Source organism: Lissotriton helveticus, chromosome 7 (genome assembly GCF_964261635.1).
Source record: "Lissotriton helveticus chromosome 7, aLisHel1.1, whole genome shotgun sequence".
Taxonomy (NCBI): Eukaryota; Metazoa; Chordata; class Amphibia; order Caudata; family Salamandridae; genus Lissotriton; species Lissotriton helveticus.
Genome location: NC_136068.1, coordinates 1,457,464,307 through 1,457,486,660, shown reverse-complemented (window position 1 = coordinate 1,457,486,660; position 22,354 = coordinate 1,457,464,307). Strand labels below are relative to the sequence as shown.

General features: G+C 44.3%; 1 protein-coding gene across 3 annotated transcripts in view; it reads left to right on the top strand.

Moving 5' to 3' along the window:
* LOC144770363 (uncharacterized) overlaps nucleotides 1-22,354 on the top strand; it is a 918,549-nt gene that overhangs the window by 339,870 nt on the left and 556,325 nt on the right. For all 3 annotated transcript variants that reach the window (XM_078654830.1, XM_078654829.1, XM_078654828.1), the window contains exons 11-12: nucleotides 174-269; nucleotides 9,183-9,284. In XM_078654830.1, the coding sequence (XP_078510956.1) occupies nucleotides 174-269; nucleotides 9,183-9,284 (198 nt within the window). The remainder of the gene's footprint in view (nucleotides 1-173; nucleotides 270-9,182; nucleotides 9,285-22,354) is intronic.

Below are 22,354 nucleotides of genomic sequence, written 5' to 3'. Positions count from 1 at the left end.
TAGATGATGCTCATTGTTGTCAGGGGTATACAAGTGTGGATTTGCTAATGATGCACTAAGCATTTGAACACCGAGGCTACTTTGGCAACGATACACTTAGTATGCATCTATTTTAAGTGTAGTATTGTGCTGTCCGGCACAAATTTAAATGAGTCCTCTTTTTAATCTTCCAGCAGGCTGGTGAGATAATTCCACTGGTGAAGGAGGAAAATGATGTGCGGACCTCTGTAGATGCTTCAGCTAGCGTTTCGGATCACTGGATACAGCAGGTATTGAGACAATTAAAAGCTCCTCCTGGATCAATCATGGAATTGTACAAAAGTTGTAGGGTTAGTTCCTACTGCTTCTTTCAAAGGATGTGTCCTGTTTGTTTGCACACAACTCAGGTGTAGGTTTTTTACTCCCGGCAGTAGAATGCATCCTTTGAAATTTCCAATCCAATGTTTGTTGGTTAGATGTATGATCACGGCTATTGAATGAGAAGGGCTGAGGAGATCGTGGTGAGTGGGTCGTTTGCGCAGGTCATGGCACTATCATTTAAGGTGTACGCAGAAGTTTTCTCTCTTAGGATGCTTGTAGCTGAAGACTGGTAGAATAATTGCAAGCTGCTAGAGAAAGGTGTCTGCTGGGTGCACCAATTTATGTCTGGGATGTGTTCTCTGTGTTTTACTATTCGGTATGAGGTAGAGTTTCAAAATGTTCTTGCTATGGTTGTTTACCTCATATTACAGCGTCTCTGCACTCCACCGTGTTCAACAGTTAGTTGGGTGTGTCTGTCTGTGTTGCTGTTAGGCATGATATAAAAATACGCAGAGAGGGCCTTAGCTACACACAGAGAGGGCTTTTTTTTTCATCTCATGCTGCTGGATATTTGCTGTATCACTTCTCCTGTCCGGGCATATTTTACATCTGAAAAGTGCACTCAGTCATGGCACTTGTTACATTTTGGGACATATTGAGATATCCCGTCCACCGTGTTACAATTCCATTATATCTTATGGAACTTGTAATGCGGTAGAGCGTATATCTTTAACTTTTGATGCAGTATCTCATCCGCCCAACTCGTAATTGGGCACTTAATTCTCTGTCTCCTGTATACATTCTACAATAAACAAAGCAATACGTTCCTGTGCTACTATTGTCCCAGCATTGGCAAAGCCAACAAGTCAGACTTTAATGTGGTAAATAATATTTTTACAAGAAACATATGCATCCAGCATTTGTGGGTGGTTGTTTACATGCATTGCCACATTACAACCAGATCTATCTGATTTACCACTGCCTGTTTTTGAATCCAGCTATTATTGCCAGGTGACTAGGCCCTTGGGTGTTAACCCGTTGGCTGCACTACCTCGCTGGTGCTGCAGTCGGCCAATGGCCGACGCAACTGCGCCCATTTTTTAAAACGGCCGCGCTGCCGCAAAAAGCGGAAGCAGCCAACGGGTTAAGGGTCTGCGATTGTTGCTTCTTTTTAGTACCAATTAATAGACCAGAGATTTGTACATAAAATCAGGAGTCAAGATTGCATGTACACCTTTTAGGCAAAACCTGTATATTTAAGGGAAAGCATTGCAAATTGGCGGCATTACTACTTGAATAGGATTTGTTTTGCCATCACCGGTAGGTTCCTAGCATTCCCAGAAAGTGTTGCTCTGCACCTCGGCAATACCATGGTGCCCAGCTGAAACAAATGCTTTCTTTCAAATCCAGCCATTGTTATTACAGAAAATGTTGCATTCAGCTGCTCTAACTGAGAATTATCATTGTTATCTAAATACAAAAGCTTGGCTTTCTGGCAGGCTACCATTCCAGAAACTTTATTCCAGACAACCTCTCATTTCTTCCCAAATGTTTGGAACTGCTTACCAGTGAAGACCAGCTTCTAAACAATTATATCATTTAAAATATTTCTTTTGATATCTGGCCCACGCCTTTGGGGCCCTCATTAAATCCCCAACTCTTGTTTCACCACCTGATGATAATTTTTTATTTTATTGATTAATTACTTAAAATCTTTACAAGGGATGAATGCTCAATATGTACTTTTTAAATTACGTTACTTCATTAAAATCTTTAGTAAATAACAGTAAATCTTTAAAATGTATACAAAAGTATGTTAAAAACTTTTTTTAAATAAAACAAGTACATATGGATAAAAATTATTGAAAAGATAGTTATTTTAAAAAACAATGATATGTTCTAACTTTTTCAGTGCAATTGATAGGAATTTTGCGAAAGCAGAATTAATGGGTAGATCGTCTGGACAAAGACATCGAATCAGTGCTTGTCTACAAGTTCTTATCACTCTTTCATTGAATAACCTTTTTAGCAAAGTTAGTCTTTCGTTTTTTAGTTCTGGACAGATGCACAGGAGATGTTAAATATTTTCCTCACCAATGTTGCACAATCGGCACTGTATATTATTTTTGAGTTTTTTGCATGGTAGTGCATGTGTTTCTCCTGGCCATATTCCAAATCGAGCATTAATAAAAATATTTTTGCTTTTCCACGACCATGCTGTGTCCAGATACTGCTGAGGCGTCTTTTTTTTTTTTTAGCCATTTATTATGGACCAAGCATGTTTCCTTTTAATAAGGGTCTCTTCATCGGTTATCAATGATAAGTAATCCGTTGTTTTATTCACCACTTTTTTGAAGGATTCCTGGGTTATAGCAGTGGTCCAGATCCCTCTAACTCCAAATTCATCTAGAGCGTTGTCCAGGTATTTCAATGCAGATAATTTTTTGTTACCCTCCATTTCTTTCCATAAAAGCTGGGAAATTAAGTTCTCCTTATCATTTTTTACTCTATTCCATACCTTGATAATATGACCCTTCCGTGCATATAATTGGTTACTTGGGCTTGGGAGGCGTTTATTGGTAAACGAAAAAGGGATCGGAAGGTTTTTGTGATAGCATTATTAATAACTATTGCATCTTTTCCGTTTAGAGCCTCACTGCCATAAGATAAAGAAGGTAACAGTTTCGCCGATATCACTTTAGGAAGTGGTTGATAAGTTAAATTACTTGTAGAGTTTTTGAATATTCCGATTGCACCAGTTAGTGCATTAGCTTTCCTGGTGATATCCATTTTTTGAGGGTTAAAGTTACCATTGCCGTTAAATATTACTCCCAGGTACCTATAAGTTTTGACTTGCTCCAAGTGTTCCTTCCCCAAGAACCATTTTGAATTGCACTACCTTCTTGTGTTTTTTGTGACAACCATAACTTTGGATTTAGATTCATTTATTGACATTTTGTTTTCCACCGCATATTCCTGTGTTCTTGATATTAGCCGTTGTAGGCCCACCTTAGTATTACTTAGTAGGATAACGTCGTCAGCATAGAGCAAGTTCGATATATGCGTATCGCCGAGCTTTGGTAGGTGAGCATTTACATTGTTCAAGGCCGGAGTCAAGTCAGCTAAAACAAATTGAATAACAAAGGAGCCAGTACACACCCTTGCTTCACTCCACCTAACGTTGGAATTTCCTTTGATAATGAGTGGCCATTACCGATACGTACTCTTGCCCAAGTTTTTATATGCAGAAGACGGATCAGGTGTATTAATAGGGGCGGTATCCCTTGTGCATGTAGCTTTCCCCATAGGTGTTCTCTATCTGCAAAATCAAAATCGGATTTAAAATCAACAAAGCATAGGTATAAAGGTTGTCTTTTCATAATCGCTTTGTTGATTAAAATAGATAATACTAAGATGTTGGTGGCAGTTCCTAATCCTTTGATGAAGCCTGTTTGATTAGGTGGGAGAACGCTGTTATTCTTTACCCAATCAGATAAGGATGATAATAGAAGCCCTGCTAATAACTTTGAGTCGGTGTCCTGTAAGGTTATTAAGCGATAATTTTCCGGCGACGCCCAATCTCCTTTTTTATAAATGGGGGATATTAAGGACCCTCTCCAGCTTTCCGGTATCACCCCTTTCCTGACTACATCTTTGAAGACTTTTACAAGATGTCTTGCCCATCCATCTGGATCCTCTTTGTAAAGGGAAAAGGGTGTACCATTTGGGCCTGGTGCTCCATCTTCCTGCCTCTTTATTAACTTAACAACTTGCTCATGCGTTATATTAAGATCCATATCTTGGCTTGGAATTGGAGTTACCTTCCATAAGCAGTATTCTTTGGTTCCAGGTTTCACAGGTTGCAGATTTAGATGCAGCCCCAAGAAGTTCTCCCATTCCGTGGCAGTTAGTACTGATGAGACTACAGCTTTGTCGGGCCTGGTTAGGCTATTTATCATCCTCCAAAACTCTCTTGAGTTTCCATGATTACTGGCATGAAAAATTCAAGACCAAAGGTTACTGTTAGCTGCCATTTTTTCATTCCAAATTAACTTCCTTCATTTTTGATTTATCTCTTTTAGAGCGCTTTTAATTTTTTCGTTATTGGGGAATTTTGACCGGTCCCTCCTTAGCCGATTTCTAAGTGGTTTCATTCTTTGTACTGTATGCGGAAGGTTAATATGAGTTACCCGTTTTACTGCTCGAGTCACATAACTGTCTCCGGAGCCATTATGGTTACCATTATGAGTAGGTAGTTTGGAAATAAAACTAGCCATAAAACTAGCCCATTGTTCAACTATTGATGTAGAGGTTTCTTCCAGACTTTCCCTAGCCAGTTTTAGGGCCCGGTCACTGGTCAGTCGTTTTTTACTTGTTTCCCAGTTTAATTTCCTATAATTAATAGTTCCAATTTTACCTTGCATTGTTAATTAAGTTTGATGTTTTTTATTTGTAAATGAAGTAGTGATAATTTGTTGACTGTGATCGCTCTCTGAAACATTAATTAGAAGGTATGAAGTAAGGTTACTAAAAATATTCAATGATGCCATGGTATAGTCGATACAGGATTTGGTGTTATAGGTGTAGCAGGACCATGCCGGGGGTGAATCTGTTGGGAATCTACCATTTAGTATTCGTAGGCCCAATGCTTCCATATCTTTCAGAAAATTTAGTCCTATTTGGTTTTTTTCTTGTTTAGTTGAGTTTTTCAAAATTTGGGCCGGAATTAACCATTGATGATCTTCTGACTGCATCACCTCATCTCTTTGGAATGGTACTAGGAGATTAAGATTGAAATCACCTGTGATAATAAAATCCGAAAAGGGGTCCTCTATCCTTTGCTCCAGCAAGTAGGTAGTGATAGTAGCACACATGGCCTTTCTAGATAAAGGTGTTGGTGGAATATATATATTAATCAACTCTTATCTTTCTTATTTGTTCTAGAATCTTATATTTTAGCAGGACACACTGAACATTACAGCTGTTTGTGATTAGTTCCATATGTTCCAGATTTAACTCCATTGATATAAAAATTGCTAATCCGCCAGAAGGGCGACCATAATTACTTTGCTTAATAGCCGGTTCATAGTATCCTTTAAAACCATGGATTATAAACGGGGCTATGGCCCAAGTCTCCTGCAATAAAATTATCTAGTACTTTTTAAGTAGTTGGGTTATGTTATCCAATTTTTTGCCTACACCATTTATATTCCAGGAGCAAATTGTTATAGCTGCATTGCTATTCTTTAAATCATCAACTGGTTTTTTCGGATTTGCTTGTCATTGTTTGTTAGTTCCATGTAGGGCAATATTAATCCATGAATCAGTTATCCCGACTTCCTTCTCCTCCCTTTTGTTTTCTGATAGATTTACGACTCGTCTATCTATTTGTTGAATTGGATTCTTTAGGACAGAGAAGGGTGGCTGCCCCTTTTTTCCATTATCAGAACATGGGAAGTTTTCTGCTTTTAAAAGTGGTGTTGGGTATTCTATTGGCCTAATTTTACTGATCATTATTCCCCAGTTATGAAAGATATACTCTTCCTTCATAATTCGTTCCGCTACAGCCGGGGATGTAACTGTCAGCACCGTTAACGGCAATGGGCCATCTGGATTTTGTAGGAATCCAACACAATCTATTTCTTTAGTAGTCAAATTTACAAGCGATGGAACCGATTTGAACAGACATAAAAGGTTGCCTCTATTTAACGTATCTTGGTGACCTCTGGAATCGTATACAGGCTTGAAGATTAGTTGTTCCTTCCTCTGATTATCCTGTTTCACCACCTACTTATTCCAGCCCAGTTGTGGGTTCTTCATGTGGGAGCAGGGAACATCTTTCCCATTTGGAGAGCTGTATTTGTTCTTTCAGAACCTTTTTTGAAGGCATCCCTCTTTTTACAATCTTAAAAAGTGCTTCACATTCATGGTTTACGATATTGACTGGCTTTTGCCAAAAAAGACTCCCTCTTGTGGGTATGCCTTTAAAAAGTAGCATTAAGCAATACATACCATCCACATATGTAGGCAAAAGTCTTATCACTGCCAAGTCGTGTTTTGTCATCCTTCTGGCATGTCATCATGGTGATGTCAGTAAATTACTTCCCACACCGCACAGCTCCGCCATGTAACTGTGGCTCACTGACCCTTTCAGTACTCTAGTTCGAGGCCCTCCTCCACCCGCAGGCACCTACCTGCGCCTCATCCCTGGTGGTCCAGTGGGGAGCATCTCTGTTATGCTGCTTCTCTCTGCCCTCTGTTTTCTGCATTTTTGCTCCGCACAACAGACCCACTGACCGCACAACGCTCAAGAACCGTACCGACCACTTCAGATGCATCCTACTCAACGCCTGCTCCCTCAAAAGAGACACTGTGGAGATCTGGGACCTGCTCAACTCCATCTCCCGGATGTTGTCTTCATGGGAACCTGGACAAACCCCCTCTCTGCCCCGGACATTGCAACTGCTCCATCACCGACGGCTAAAAAATCCTCCGCAAGGACCGTGTCAACCAACTGGGAGAAGGCATCTTACATAGAAACACCCTCTGTCTCACAAACAGTTCTGACTAGCACTCACCCATCATGGAGGACTTCTACTTCCAGATCCAGACCAACGCAAACGCCATCCTCCGTGGCACCCTAGTCTACACACCTCCAGAACCCCACCCCCTTCAATGAAGCAATAGCCGACTTCATCGCTCACCACGCTTTCGCCTCATTGGATTACATCCTCCTCGGCGACCTCAATTTCTACCTGGACTACCTCGACGACCATAACACCTCATCCCTACTGGAGAACTTCGCCACCATCATATTCAAACGACTGGTCACATCGCCAACCCACTCAACAGGACACGCGCTCAAGCCCATCTTCTCCGTAAGCAACAACATCTGTCAGCCACACCTCTGAGCCACAATGGACCGACCATCACTGCATCCACTTCTCCTTTACCAAATCTGCCGTACTCCACCGTGCCCACCGCGATCCTTGCAGAAGCTGGAACAAGATCACCGAAGACCAGTTCAGCACCTTCCTCAGGAAAACTCCACCACTGACATCCACAGATGCCAACACCTCAGCACGCAAGCTCCACTGTTGGATTTCAGACTGTACCAACACAGTGGCTCCCCACAAGCAGCCCCCCCAAGAAAGCCAGCTGATCACCCCTACTACTACAAGATTCCAGGCACACCTGCAGACTGCTTGAGAAGCGATGGAGGAGTGGCAAGATCATGGCAGACCACCCAGCCTTAAAAACCGCACAACACCACCTCATCAGAGCAGCAAAGAAAGCAGCCATACAGGAACAAATCAACACCAGTGCACACAACTGTAAAGAACTCTTAGCCATGGGCAAATAATTTGTCAAACCCAGCACAGAAACAGTTGACATTCCCCCCTCTCAAGACCTCTGTGACAACCTAGTCACCTTTTTCCGCTACAAGAACAAGGAGATCTACAACAGCTTTGCAACCCAAGACTCACCCACCTCACCAGCAACCAATGTGCCCAATGACTCCAGGAGACCATGCCCAACTGGACCACCCTCACCTCTGACGACACCCTCAGGATCATGAAAAGCACATATTCCGGAGCCCCCTCGGATCCCTACCCTCACCACATCTTCAACTGAGCTCACACCTCCATTGTACCCTAACTCTGCTGTACCATCAACTGTTCCATTTTGTCTGCCACCTTCCCTGAAGACTGGAAGCATGCTAGAGAAACCCTCTGCTGATCGACGGACCTCAAGAACTACAAACCGATCTTTCTGCTCCACTTCCCTGCCAAAGTCATTGAGAAAGCCATCAACGCCTAACTCTGAGTTCGACTGAACCACATCCTGGACCTTTCTCAGTCGGGCTTCAGAAGCAACCAAAGCACAAAGACCGCTCTGCTCGTGGCTACAGACGACATCCGCACCCTCCTTTACCAAGGCAAAAGTGCTCCCCTAATCCTCCTGGACCTCTTAGCCACCTTAGACCGTATCCCACCACACCCTCTACGCAAGACTCCACAACACCAGTATCCTCGACAAAGCCCTAGAATGGATCCACTCCATCTTCACCAGCCGAACAAAGAGAACGAGAATCAGACTTCCACCGTTCAACTCAGAGATCAGCTGCAGAGTGCCTAAGGGATCCTTCCTGAGCCCCACCCTCTTCAACATCTACATGGCCCTGCTTGCAGCCACCGTCAGAAGCCACAAACTCAACATAGTCTCCTATGACACCCAGCAGCTGATTCTCTCCATCTCGGACCAGGCCACAGCTGCCAAGAGCAACTTCGACAACGGGGTATGAAGTAATTCTTCTCCTACCTTGCCGCAAAAACCTAGAAATTCTTGCCTGTGCACCTCTGGCAATAACCATCACTGCTGCAATTCAGGATGGACCGAGAGACCTGGCTCTTCGACTGAACCACATAACGACTCCCGCCCCGCCTTGGCACCTTGAGGCCCTTAAGGGTGAGTAGTCGCGCATTATAAGAAACCTAATTGATGTCTAAGAATATACTCAACGCTCACAGGTATTGCAGCTTCCTAGGTACAGTAATCCCAGCGTCTGGAAGCAGTATAAGCCACTGGTGATGGTGACGGGGAGTCAGTATTCATAGAGCAGGTTGCGAATAGCATGTGGTCCTGCCACTTTGTCATAGATGTATGTTCTGTAGAGTGACGTGTTTCATAGGTAAGCCTATCATTTCTTTGGATGTGTTCCATTGCGAGAAGGGTTCTTGACTGTGTGAATTTAATTATAATGCAAAAGTACCTTGCTGTTAATATTATCTTGTTTTAAACCAGGCTTAGAAAAGCCACTATGTATAGCATTACCAAGTGTGGTGGAGATATGATTGTAAATCCATTTAATTTTCCATCAGTGCATTGATACTAAAATTCCAGTGGTCAAGAAGGAGGAGGAGAGTGATGCAGAAATGTCTCAAGACTTTTCACAAATACATTCGGATGTTCCATTAATGCAGGTAAGTGAAATAAGAAAAGGATATTTAACATACCAAAGTCAGTCTGTTTGGCAGAACTAATAGGAAGGTTTATCAATTGTGCCTCTCTTCCACTACAGAGCGGGCAGAAGAGGTTCTAGTAGGAATCCCATTGCTATCCTCATAAACCCAATCCCCGTTTTCTAGCAAAATCAAGTGGATATTGAGACTATACCCTCAATGTCACCTCTTTTAAGGTTTGGGTAAAGAAACCTGATTCTTTACTGCCACAGAGGTGGCAGAGGGAGCATTTTCCTGGTCAAGCTTAGAGACATAGTAAGTCTAAGGATGGGACTTGGCCTGCTGAAAGACTTGCACCTATTTATGTTCGGTGGGGGACTATGTATCCCCACTTTATGATCCCAAACGGGTGGGCATCTTGGGGAATTCAATGTAAGCAGACTCCTCTGACTCGCACAAACCTTATTGGGAAGCTAGAAATTTTTTACTATTTTTCAAATAACCAGCATTGATTTCAGCATTGATTTGAATGGTATATTTATGAAAATACAAACATTTGAAATTAGAAACTGTATTAACAAGTGTAGGTGCACTCAACAAATGACACAGCTAGAGACAGTGACTGCCTTGATAAATATTTGAAAGTTTTAAACCAGGACAAAGTAACTGTGTAAAGACACAGCAAAAGGACACACTTGCATTATTAATGAAATTTTGTAGATACTTGTGCATCATTTTGAACATTGATAGTGTGCCCAGGAACATGCTCAAATTGCACCTGTAAACTTTTTGTGTTGTTGTTGCAGTTTATAATCCTCTGTGTGTGCCTCTCCGGGCACATTACTGTGCAATAACAGGGTACCTCTGACACCATAAATTCAATAAACAACTTCTTACCCAAACAATTTTTTAATTACCGTTGGGATATATGCATTTGTATTTCTGCTTTTTAACTTGTTTCAGTTCGCAAAACAACCAAACCCATCAGTGGGCATCTCAAGTACAATAATTTTTGTTATATACAATCAAAACAAGGCAGTGTGTTTAGTCGTTATGTATAGTGAAAAATCAATTAGAGATGCAGTGATGTGTACATTCAAAAACAGTGCGTCAAACAGGAACACAAGGAAAAAATAATAATAAACACATGAAAATATTTCCAAGGTACATAAGGGTGTGGACTTTACATCCACAGGCAGTCCTATTACTTTCCTAATTAAAGGGCAGGTTGCTACTTTGTACTGTCCTCAATTTTTGGTGGTGTTTTTTGCCAGGGGAGAGGTCAGGAAATGTTTCTTGAAACACGAGAGAAAAGAGAAAAGAAAACCTTAAATTAGGGGCTGGTTTTCGTCCAGTATGAAGTCAATTTTCTACTCGGTTTGCCCAGGGACCTCTCTCATAATGGGCCAACGCGTTTCGACCTTCTAAGTGGCACTTTATTTCGTGAAGGTCTTCATCAGGGGAGGTAAAGGTTCAAGACAGGACTTGTGTACCTACGTGAAATTAAAAAACAGATATTGCCATCAATATCAGTTATTAGGGAGGTGATTATGGAGAAACTCATCTCCAATGTGTGGGAGCTTAGCACATACCGTGATGCTTTGTATGTGGCCACGCGGGGTCTGGATGGTTGGATCCTAGGGTTTCTTGACTTTCTTTTGAGCTGCGGGATGGGAAAACAAGAAGAAATAGTGGCAGACGTGTTACATGTCTTGTTTGTAATGAACCGTGAGTTTTCTGATTCTTACGGGTTTGCTCAGTGGGCATGCAGGGGATGTGATGTTTCTCTTACAGGCACGTAAACGCCATTCCCAGGTGATTGGGGCAGCATGCTGTTCAACTATTGGTGGCCAAAAATGCAAACGGTGCCCCCCAAGTGAGGAAGGTGGCAGAAAATGGGAACACAACTACTCCTGGTGTGCCCACGTGCTTTACGTTTATTGCACCCCAACGGTGGAGTCGCGACCTTAACAGGGGAGGCACCGGTTCTGTGTAGGACATGCAAGCCGAAATCCCTGTATTTCGGGACATACCTAGTTTATTTAGAGTTCTTGACAATCCGTATCTTTCAGCCTGGGGAGGGTGTCACTCTGCCTCTGGCTGTCGCGGGGGATTGTCGGGAGTGCGCTGCTGTCTTCAAGGCGTCCTCATGCTTCTCTCCTGCATTTACAGGTGAAATATTCCCAATTCGATAGTCCGGCTTCTATTACCCAGGCAGTGGGACGTGTTGCGTCACTTCCGCTGTCTTGTAGTGTATTGCCGCTTGCCTGGCTGTGTCTATGGGCCAGCCATTTTGGAGACAGGCGGGTCCCGTATACACTAGTATGGGAGTTCGATCCTCCTGTCCTCTTTTCGAGCCTTGTGAAGAAAACACCTCAGCACCCATATCTGTGTAAATCGTGGTGCTTTCGATGGTGATAGGAGTTGGATTTTGGACTCAAGCCTGAAGATGTCGTCTTACTTTTCACGGGGGGAGAGAGAGGTGGAATTAGATGTGTTACGGACAATATGATGGCTATGCACAATGGAGGCCCTTCGGATTTTGTGTGGATCTTTTTACATCTCATGTTATATCATGGCTTATTTCACTTAATTTGTTCAAGCCATTGTCGAATGTGTTGAGGTCCAGGATAGTTTTGGCCTCTAATCTTGTCAAGAGTTCATCAATGTTGTTTCCTCTTATGTGTTTTAATACAGTCCATTTTAGGTCTTCCACCCTATGTTGGTATTCAATAAAGTGGGGAACCAGTGGTGCACTCATTGTCCCACACCTTATCCTGGAAAGATGTTGTGTGATGCGTTTCTTGATGGCCTGAGTGGTTTTGACAATATATACTTTCGGGCAAGGACAGATGATTCCATACATAACATTGTGTGTATTACAGTTCATGAAGTCTTCATGTTTCACAAACTTGTTCCCATAGGTGAAGATTGTTCCCTCTATTGTACTAGCACAGACAGAGCAGTTGCCGCATCTTTTATGGCCTTTAATAGGTGGCAGTGCGAGCAGGTTCCGGATAGGTTGATTGTTCTTTTTCTTTGTGGTGTCAGCTCATACCAGTCTGTCCCTGATACTTCTGTTTTTTTTCCAACGCAAAGATAGGGACAGCAGTCAACGGTTCCAATGATTTCACTGTGTTCCAGTTTCTCCTTACTATTTTCTTGATTTCATTAGTGCTACCTGAAAAGGCACATTACGGCATGGCCAACACTTCCATAAGACAAGATAAGGCACTAGTTCTGTAACCGAATTACTGTAAAACGACAGAAACAACTTTACTAGTGTGTGGGGCACTTCAAGAAGTACGTTTTTATTTTGCTTTCACATATGCATTGTCATTTACAGTGAGACACATGACTGTTTGCCAGCAATCCTCATAGCTTAGCCATCAGCTAGGGTAAGTGTTTAATGGGGTGGAAATGATATCCAAACAATAAAGCATAATGGTGTTTATCATATAAAATAAATATATCCAGGCAATTTGATAATTTTCCTGCATGTCTCAAAATGTTTTCATCTGTATGAGGGGTAAATAATTTGCATTTAGGGGACTGCACACTTCCCCTCTTCTAATATTGCGTACTGTCATTTCAAGATCTCACGTATTGTGGTGTACACTGTCAGCATCCCTGCTGAGACCAGCACTAGACTTACGCTGGCTCTCTGCAGGGCCAAGAACATTTAAAAGTAAGCTGTTTAGCATATACAAAGGAGTATCAGAAACCGAGAAGGACAGGATTGAAACTGAAGACTCAGCTTGACTGGGATTGGACACTGGGCTGAAAGTGGGTATTGGCATCAAAAGATTAAAAGACAATACAAACACAATACAATAAACATTGGGAAGGCAATTGGAAAGTACAACTCAAAAAAACAATAGGCAGACTACCATAAATTATAGTTTCGGTGATTTGTGAAAAGTATTATGGCTATATAACAGAAAGATTTTGCTATTAAGGCAAGGAGCAGTTAATCTTACAGAGTCTTGGAAGACACTCCACAGCTCTTACGGAAGAAGAATGCTAAGTGACTCTCAGTGCAAGAGGCACCACGTCTCTAACCTCACTGGCACCATCAACAACAATTAGTACTTTTTCAGCCTTGGGGGCTTGACTTGGCAAGATTCTCTTCTCGTTGATTGATTTCTATCCTCATTGATTTGTAAAGCTCATGGCTACCCACATGGGGCTTCCCAGCGCTAGGCAGAGGAGGAGAGAGAGGGAGCCTACCTATTTAAAGAGGAAGGTCTTTAAATGTTTCCTAAAAGAAAGTTCATTGCCTGCTTTCCTAATTCGAAGAGAAAGGGTATTCCATAGCCTGGGTACTAGAACAGCACAGGGTCTTCCTCCAGCTCTTGCTTTTTTAAACCTGGGGATACTTTGCTGGGAGGCGGATCACAGATGTCTTGCAGGCTGATGGCTTTTTAAAAGGTTTTGAATACGTTTGGAACCTTTGTTGTGTGTTGCCTTTTATGCTAGGAAGAACACTTTAAATTGAATCCTCGTATGTACTGGGAGCCAATGTAATGATATTCTTGCTGCATTGACTGACTGGAACTTCAGGATATTATGCGCCATGTGGACTGCCGCATTTTGTATCCTCTGTAGCCTGTCTGACACACTTGGGGCTGCCTAGATAAAGTGAGTTCCTACAGTCAAGAAAGGACAATAGTAGGCCCTGAACTATGGTTCTGCGAAGGGATCTAGGCAGCCACCTCTGTACTCTTCTAAGGAGTGAAGGAGGCTAAAACAAGTGTCCGCCGTTTTTTTTTTTTTGCTTGAACATCCATGGTGAGTTACTGGTCAAGGCTAACACCAAGGCTTATTACTACTTCCTTGAGGTAGGGTTTGGTTCCCATAGATATATGCCAATTCACTTTTCCCCAAAGCGAAGAGATTTTGTCTTGTACCTGTACTTCAGTTTTATTTCCGTTAAGCTTGAGACTTCTCGCTGCCATCCAGGTGACAACTTGATTTAGGGCAATTGTCTAGAAGTGAAGAGGAGTGTTCTGCATGGTTTGAAAGACTTGAGATGATTTGTGTATCATCAGCATAGGAAAGGCTCTGAGGCCATGTTCCTTTATAACCTAGGCTAATGAACTAAAATATGTATTGAAAGGTGTAGAACAGAGGGAAGATCCCTGTGGAACTCTGCATTTCAAGGAAAGACTGTTGGAGTATTTATTCTCTTCCTTTACTTGGAAGGTTCTATTATGAAGGAAGGGTGCAAATCACTTCAGCACGGTTCTGGATTTTCCTATTTGTCCTAGTCTGTTAATAAGGATTGGGTGAGAGACCTTGTCAAAAGCAGCACTCCGGGCAAGAAGGATAACTGCAGCTGTTCCTCTATAATCTGGTGTGGCCTTAAGCTCTTCTGTAGCAGCAAGGAATGCAGTTTCAGTGCTACTACCTTTTATGAAGCTGGTTTGTTAGAGGTGTAAAATATTGTTTTCCTCAAGAAAAGAGGTAAGAATGGAATTCACATATTTTTCCAGGACTTTACTGGTCCTGGCAGCAAAGAAATAGGGCAATAGCTTTCACTTATTAAAGGGGTGGCCTGGGCCTTTTTCAAGAGTGGCTTCACTGTGGTCTGTTCCCATGCTGCTGTACCTTGCAGAGTTGAGGGTGTAGTTAAAGATGTTGGTTATGGTCCGTAGGGGTATATTGCTACCCTTTGCTGGTATGTCGGGGGGGGGGGCTGGATCAGAAGTAGACCGTAACTTAAGGGAGGAGAGAATCTCAGTGGTTTTCTCAATCGTATTCGATATCTATGTAATGGGTTTCTATGACTCCACAAAGAGTGTGTTAATGTTTTCTACCTTTTCCCTGAAAAAACTTGCCAAGTAATTGCAGCGTTCTTCTGAGGGTATGGGCTTGTTTCCGTTGTTGGGGATAGTCATAAGTGTTTACTATTTTATATAGTTCTTTGGAGGAATTAGAAGCAGTCTCTATCTTTGTTGTAAAATGATTGATTCTCGCAGCCCTAATGGCATAATGATATTTCTTGACTGGGGCTTTAAGTCAGTTTCTTGGACTGTTCATATTTTTTCTAAAGTCTCTTTCTAGTCTCTTGGTTTCTTTCTTTAATTCCAGGAGTTCGGGGCGGAACCAGGGAAATTTACCTCCTGGTAGAGGGGACTTCCTTAACTCGCTGGCAACATTGTGGAGCTAGTTTACAAAGGAGTAATCTGTTTGTTCGAGGCATGTGGGCTGCTGAATTCATATCTGTGCATAGATCGCCGCCTAGTGTTGTGTCCGGATGATTGCACTTTGTTGTCTTGGAAGAGTCTTCGAAGTATCAGTAGATAGGTGACTCCTCCCTTGGACTACAGTGCGCATGGGCATCTTCTCCATCCTCAGATTGTTTTTTTCCACCATTGGGTTCGGATGCAAACTCCTATACTCCAACTCGGAATCGAAAACAAATCTTTTCTAAAGGCCTTCGACTTCGGCGGTATTGTTCTCGTTCGGTACCTCTACTCTAACCTCTACCCTCATCTCGAATCGGTCGTCGACGCGGGCCGTTGGGCCTTTTCGACGCCACGTGAGCCGACCGTCGATGGAAAGAAGCCCGTTTAAAAGGTGCCCACAATGTCACTCCAAGTTCCCACATACTGATAAACATTCAGTATGCAACAAGTGCCTTTCCCCAGACCATAGGGAAGAAACCTGCCCAGCCTGCGCCCACTTTCGCTCCAAAAAAACTATACGAAACCGACGGGCTGCCCGGCAAGAAATGCAGCGACAGGCACCGGAACCGGACAATATCTTCGATGATGACCAGGATATACAGGACGCCCCGGACTCGGACCTAGAAATCATCACTGTCGAGGATTACTCGGACTCTGACGACGAAATCCAGTCGGGGCAAATCGTGAGTACAACACCCCCGACACCGATTAACCCGTTACCAGAGGCTCCGGTCGAGGCATCGCCAAAAGGCCTTAGCCAAGATCACAAACAAATTTCGCCAGCCCCGCCTTCCGGCTCGGCTCCGAAACCTTCAGAAACCCCAGGGCCCAGTGCCATCGTCCCAAAGAAGGTTCCAGAACCAAAGAAGGTCACCGACCCAAAGGGCGTCGATCCAAAAAAGGCCGCACAGCCAAAGGGCATCGAGCCAAAGAAGACTGTCGACCCGACAAAGGCCGTTCAGCCAAAAACCGTCGACCCCAAAAAATCAACAAAGGCACACAGCCAAAGGGCGCCGAACCGAAGAAGGTCGCCGACCCGAGCAAGCCTGCTGTTCCCTAAACCGTCGACCCGGCAACCGGTGCCGTACCGAAACCAGTGTCAAAACCGGCAAAACCTGTCGACCCAAGGACAACTGCTCCAAAGACACCAGTCGATCCAAAAAAGAACATCGACTCAGTGAAAGACACTCATCCGAAGAAGCCTACGGAGCACAAAAAACGTGTCGACCCGAAAACTCCGGTCGACCCGAAACCAATCCTCGATCCAAAATCGGGGCCAGAGCCCAAAAAGCCACACAAGACTCCAAAAGTCGTCGAAAAACCAAGTGTTACCAACCCGAAAAAGTCTAACACTAAACCCAGGACTATAGAGGAAGAATTATTCCACCCAGATCCATCAGACGACCAAGCTAAAATATACATAAATATACATAAATCCAGAGACTGGTAAAGTTACCATCCTGCATAGGAAAAAAAGGCCTTTGGACTTTGAACCTGATTCTCCTATTCCACTAAAGAAAAAGGACTTTGGGACTTCTCCTTCAAGACCCTTCAGCCCTTTTCAACCTATCATGCCTACCACACCTTTTGCACCTTTCTCACCACGGGGACTATGAGGGGGACACAGGGTATGAGCCACAGCCTCTTTATGATTTCCCACAAGATCCTCACCAAGAGGAACCTTGGGAAGAACCAACAGACCCTTATGACACCCACCCCATCCCTGATGTACTAAACTGTTACCTACTGATGACACTGTAGTCTTCAACCAACTCATAGACAGGGCAGCACAATTCCACAATGTGGACATGCATAGTGACCCTGTGGAGGAAGACTTCCTTTTTGACACATTCACTACTGCAGAAAAGAGTGTCAAAACACTTCCCTTGCTAAAGGGAGTTCTAAAACATGCACCCGACATATTTAAGGATACAGCCAGGGCACGGGTGATCAACCCAAGATAGAAAAAAAATATAGGCCGGCTCCTACAGACCCTACTTGCATCAAGGGGCAGTTGCCACTAGACTCATTGGTGGTTGCCAACGCATGAAAAAGAGCCAACTCTCAGACAACAGGGGAAGCACCTCCCCCTGACAAAGACTCAAAAATTCTAGAGGCATCAGGCAAAAGGGTAGCTGCACAAGCCTCCAACTCATGGATTGCTAATACACAAGCCGTACTGGCTCGTTACGACAGGGCACACTATGATCAGCTCGAAAGCCTTATGCAACACCTGCCCGAGCCTTTCAAAGCACAAGCCAATGATCTCATCCAAGAAGGAAAGGTCATATCAAACGCCTCCATTAAATGTGCGCTTGACGCTGCAGACACCGCAGCTAGGTCAATTAATACTAGTGTCTTGCTACGCAGACATGCATGGCTGCGTATTTCTGGTTTTAAGAATAATAATAAATAATAATAATAATAATAATCCACATTTGTAAAGCGCACAATCACCCGTAAGGGTCTCTAGGCGCTGGGGGCCGTCGGGAAGATTAAGCAAGCTATTGCCCAGAGTCACATGGTGCTGGGCTAACCTGCCGCCGGAGCCGGGGATCGAACCCTGATCCCCAGATTCCAGCGTCAGTCGCCCTGGCCGCGGCGCCACACCTCTCCCAAGAATGAGGTGCAGTCCACCATTCTTAACCAACCTGTCAATCAAGATTTTCTATTTGGCCTTGCTGTCGACACCAGTTTGGACAAAATGAAAAAAGACACAGAAACTGCAAAATCTATGGGTGCATTGCAATTTCTGCAACATAGGGGCTCCTTTCGACGCTCCTCATACAGGGCAAACACATGAGGGACTGCTTCACAAACATCTGCCTCATACAAAAGTAACACACCAGGTTCCTTCAACAAGAACACAACCAGGGGAGGTTACAGAGGTAACAGTAATAAGGGATGAGGGCGTGGAGGCAATAACACCAGGGCCTCCACTGCCACAAAACAGTGACTTCATTATGCTGCCTCCACACCACTTAACACCGGTCGGAGGCAGACTACAACAGTTCCTACCTGTCTGGCACGCAATTACCACGGACAGGTGGGTGAGAGAAATTATCCAGTCTGGTTATTGCCTAGAACGGACTTCTACGCCACCAAACATACCACCCAAACATCGTCCTATGTCCACAGAACACATCACCCTGCTACAGCAAGAGGTGAAATGCATGCTGGAAAAGGGGGCCATAGAGCAAGTCTCTTTCCACCAACAAGGGACAGGAGTATACTCCATATACTTCCTTATTCCAAAGAAGGACGGTTCCCTCAGACCAATATTGAACCTCAGACCCCTAAATCAATACATACTATCGGAGCACTTCCATATGATCACACTACAACAAGTGCTCCCGTTGCTACAGCAAGGAGACTTCCTAGCAACACTGGACCTCAAAGATGCGTATTTTCACATACCCATCCATCCAGCCCACAGAAAATACCTCAGGTTCACAATAGAAGGTCAACACTACCAATTCAAGGTTTTGCCCTTCGGGGTTACCACGGCTCCAAGAGTTTTTACAAAATGCCTGGCGACAGTGGCAGCACATCTCAGGAGGCAACACGTCCATGTGTACCCTTACCTGGACGATTGGCTAATACAAGCAAAATCGTACCAAGAGTGTGCAGCACACACGTCACAAACAATCCAGTTGCTACACAGCCTAGGCTTTTCAATCAACTACACAAAATCGCATTTGCAACCTTCCCACGTACAGCAATACTTGGGAGCCACCATAAACACCTCCGTAGCGAAGGCATATCCAAACTCAGCGAGGATAGCCAGTATGCAAACGCTCATTCGCAAATTCCTACCGCAGCACTCTCTCCAAGCTCGAGTCTTTATGCAGCTCATAGGCATGATGGCCTCCTGCATATTCATTGTCCCCCATGAAAGACTTCAAATGTGTCCATTACAAGAATGCCTAGCACGGCAATGGAACCAGGCTCGAGGACAACTAAAAGATCTAGTGTTGGTGGACAGTCGCGCTCACAACTCTCTGCAGTGGTGGAATCCACAAAATCTTTCCAAGGGGCGACTGTTCCAAGAGCCGGTTCCACAACTAGTACTAACAGCGGACGCATCACTGACAGGCTGGGGAGCCCATCTCCTTCAATACACAGTACAAGGGCTCTGGACAACCAAGCAGAAAAGGCTGCATATCAACCAACTAGAGTTGCTAGCGATATTCTTAGCCCTGAAAGCATTCAGAAATACTTACAGCAAGACGGTGTTGATCCGGACGGACAACATGACCGCAATGTACTACATCCAGAAACAGGGAGGAACGCACTCTCCACAGCTGTCCCATCTGGCACAAAGCATATGGAAGTGGACGATTCCCAAAAACATTTTTCTCCTAGCGGAACACCTTCCAGGGAAGGACAATCAAATTGGCACAGCCAACAACTACACGAATGGGAGATTCACACCCAGGTTCTTCAACCATTCTTCGAAGAGTGGGGTCACCCAGAGATAGACCTGTTTGCCACAAAATAAAACTCCAAATGCCAGTACTTTGCCGCCAGGTTCCCACATCCGTTGTCACAGGGCAATGCGATATGGATGAACTGGTCAGGCAGATTTGCTTACGCTTTTCCCCCAGCACCTCTGATCCCGCTGGTGGCACGCAAACTGCGGCAACACTCACTCACACTAATCCAAGTTGCTCCCAAATGGGCGAGACAACCGTGGTACACAACGTTCCGAGAACTTTCAGTAGTTCCTCATCAAAGACTGTGCCTTGCACCCCATCTTCTAACTCAGAACCATGGAGAAATCAGACACCCAGATCCCGATCAAATGAACCTAGCGATCTGGCTCCTGAGGTCTTAGAATTTGGATACCTTAACTTGCCCCCAGACTGCATGAACATCATTAGGGAGGCAAGACAGCCAACCACACGAGCGTGCTATGCAGCTAAATGGAAGAGATTTGTTATCTACTGCAACAACAACCAAATCAACCCGTTGGACGCTTCCATACAAAACATTATGTTACCTGCTGCATCTACAAAGATGTAACTTAGCATACTCCTCTATACGACTACACCTCGCTGCTATAGCAGCATACCTTCAAAACAGACAACACCTTTCACTGTTTAGAGTACCAGCAATCAAAGCGTTCATGGAGGGTTTGAAAAGGGTGATCCCTCCAAGACACCCCCCTTCCCCAGTCTGGAATCTAAATATAGTGCTTACCAGACTTATGGGACCTCCTTTCGAACCTCTACACTCATGCGAACTACAATTCTTAACGTGGAAGGTCGCGTTCGTAGTTGCAATTTCCTCACTCAGAAGAGTGAGCGTATTACAAGCACTAACAATTCAAGAACCTTTCATGCAAGTACACGCCAACAGGGTGGTTCTTAGAACCAACCCTAAGTTCATGCCTAAGGTTGTATCCAATTTCCACATCAACAGATCAATAGAACTGCCAGTATTCTTTCAAAATCCACAGTCAGTAGCTGAGAGAGCCCTACACACATTGGATGTGAAAAGAGCCCTACTTTATTACATAGACAGAACTAAATCATTTATTTCAAAGTCAGGAATAGCCAGATGGATAGTTAAATGCATTCAGATATGCTATCAGAAGGCAAAACGCACTTTGTCAAGCACACTCTACAAGGAAAATGGGGGCATCCATGGCTTTCCTAGGGATTATTCCTCTTGAAGACATTTGTAAGGCAGCCACATGGACCACCATACACACTTTCACAAAACACTACTGTGTAGACGTGCAAGCAAAACAGCAAGCTGCTGTAGGCCAGGCTGTCCTCAAAACTCTTTTTCAAACTGCTGCAGCTGGCACAGGTAACCACCGCTAGAGGAGATACTGCTATACAGTCTATGCACAGATATGTTATGTTATGTTACGTTACACATTTGTATTGCGCACAGCTGCCCCAGCTAAGGGGCGTCCTGGCGCATGGCAGGAAATATGCAACACCTACAGGGGAACACAACAGATAAAAACAAGGAGATTTATTAAAAAAGAAAGGTTTTTAAAGCTTTGCGAAAAGCTAACAGATCGTCTAATAACCGCAATTCAACTGGGAGGGAGTTCCAAAGCTCGGCAGCTCTGACCCGGAAGGATCGACCACCAACCCGACACAACCTGTATCGAGGGATCACGGCAAGAGCTTGGCCCCCAGATCTCAAAGAACGGGTAGGAACATACCAGGACAAAAGAGCCGCAAGGATTTGCGGACCCCCTCCCCTCAAAATCTTGAACGCCAGACACAGCACTTTAAACTGAATTCTTGCCTTGATAGGCAGCCAGTGCAGTGATCTCAGTGTGCCAGAGACGGCACTCGATCGGGGTAAGCCGACAATGGCTCTCGCCGCGGCATTCTGCACGCGTTGAAGGCGGGTGATTTCAGCCACATTGGTCCCTGCCAGGAGAGAGCTTGCATAGTCCAGGCGAGATAACACAGAAGCCTGGACTATCAGCTGCCTGGTACGATGGTCAAAGAACTTCAGAATGGGACGCAGCGACCGCAAGATGCCAAAACAGCAGGCCGCGATTTTCTTCGAATGGCCCACAAAACTGAGAGCAGGGTCCATCCATACTCCCAAGTTCTTTAGTTCAGTGACCGGGCAAGGGACCGGCCCCAGTTCAGCAGGCCACCACCTGTCTCCCCACAGTTCCGCCCTCCTACCGACGATCATGATCTCTGTTTTCTTAGCGTTGAGCTGGAGACAGTTGTTATTCATCCAGCTTGCCACCGCCCGGGGAGGAGGGCGGGCGATATGAATTCAGCATCCCACATGCCTCGAACGGAATATGCTACTTACCAGTATGCATCTATTCTTGGCATGTAGGGCTGCTGACATTCATATCGCCCGCCCTCCTCCCCGGTGCCTGACGCAGCTGCAGCATTATCTATGGCATGG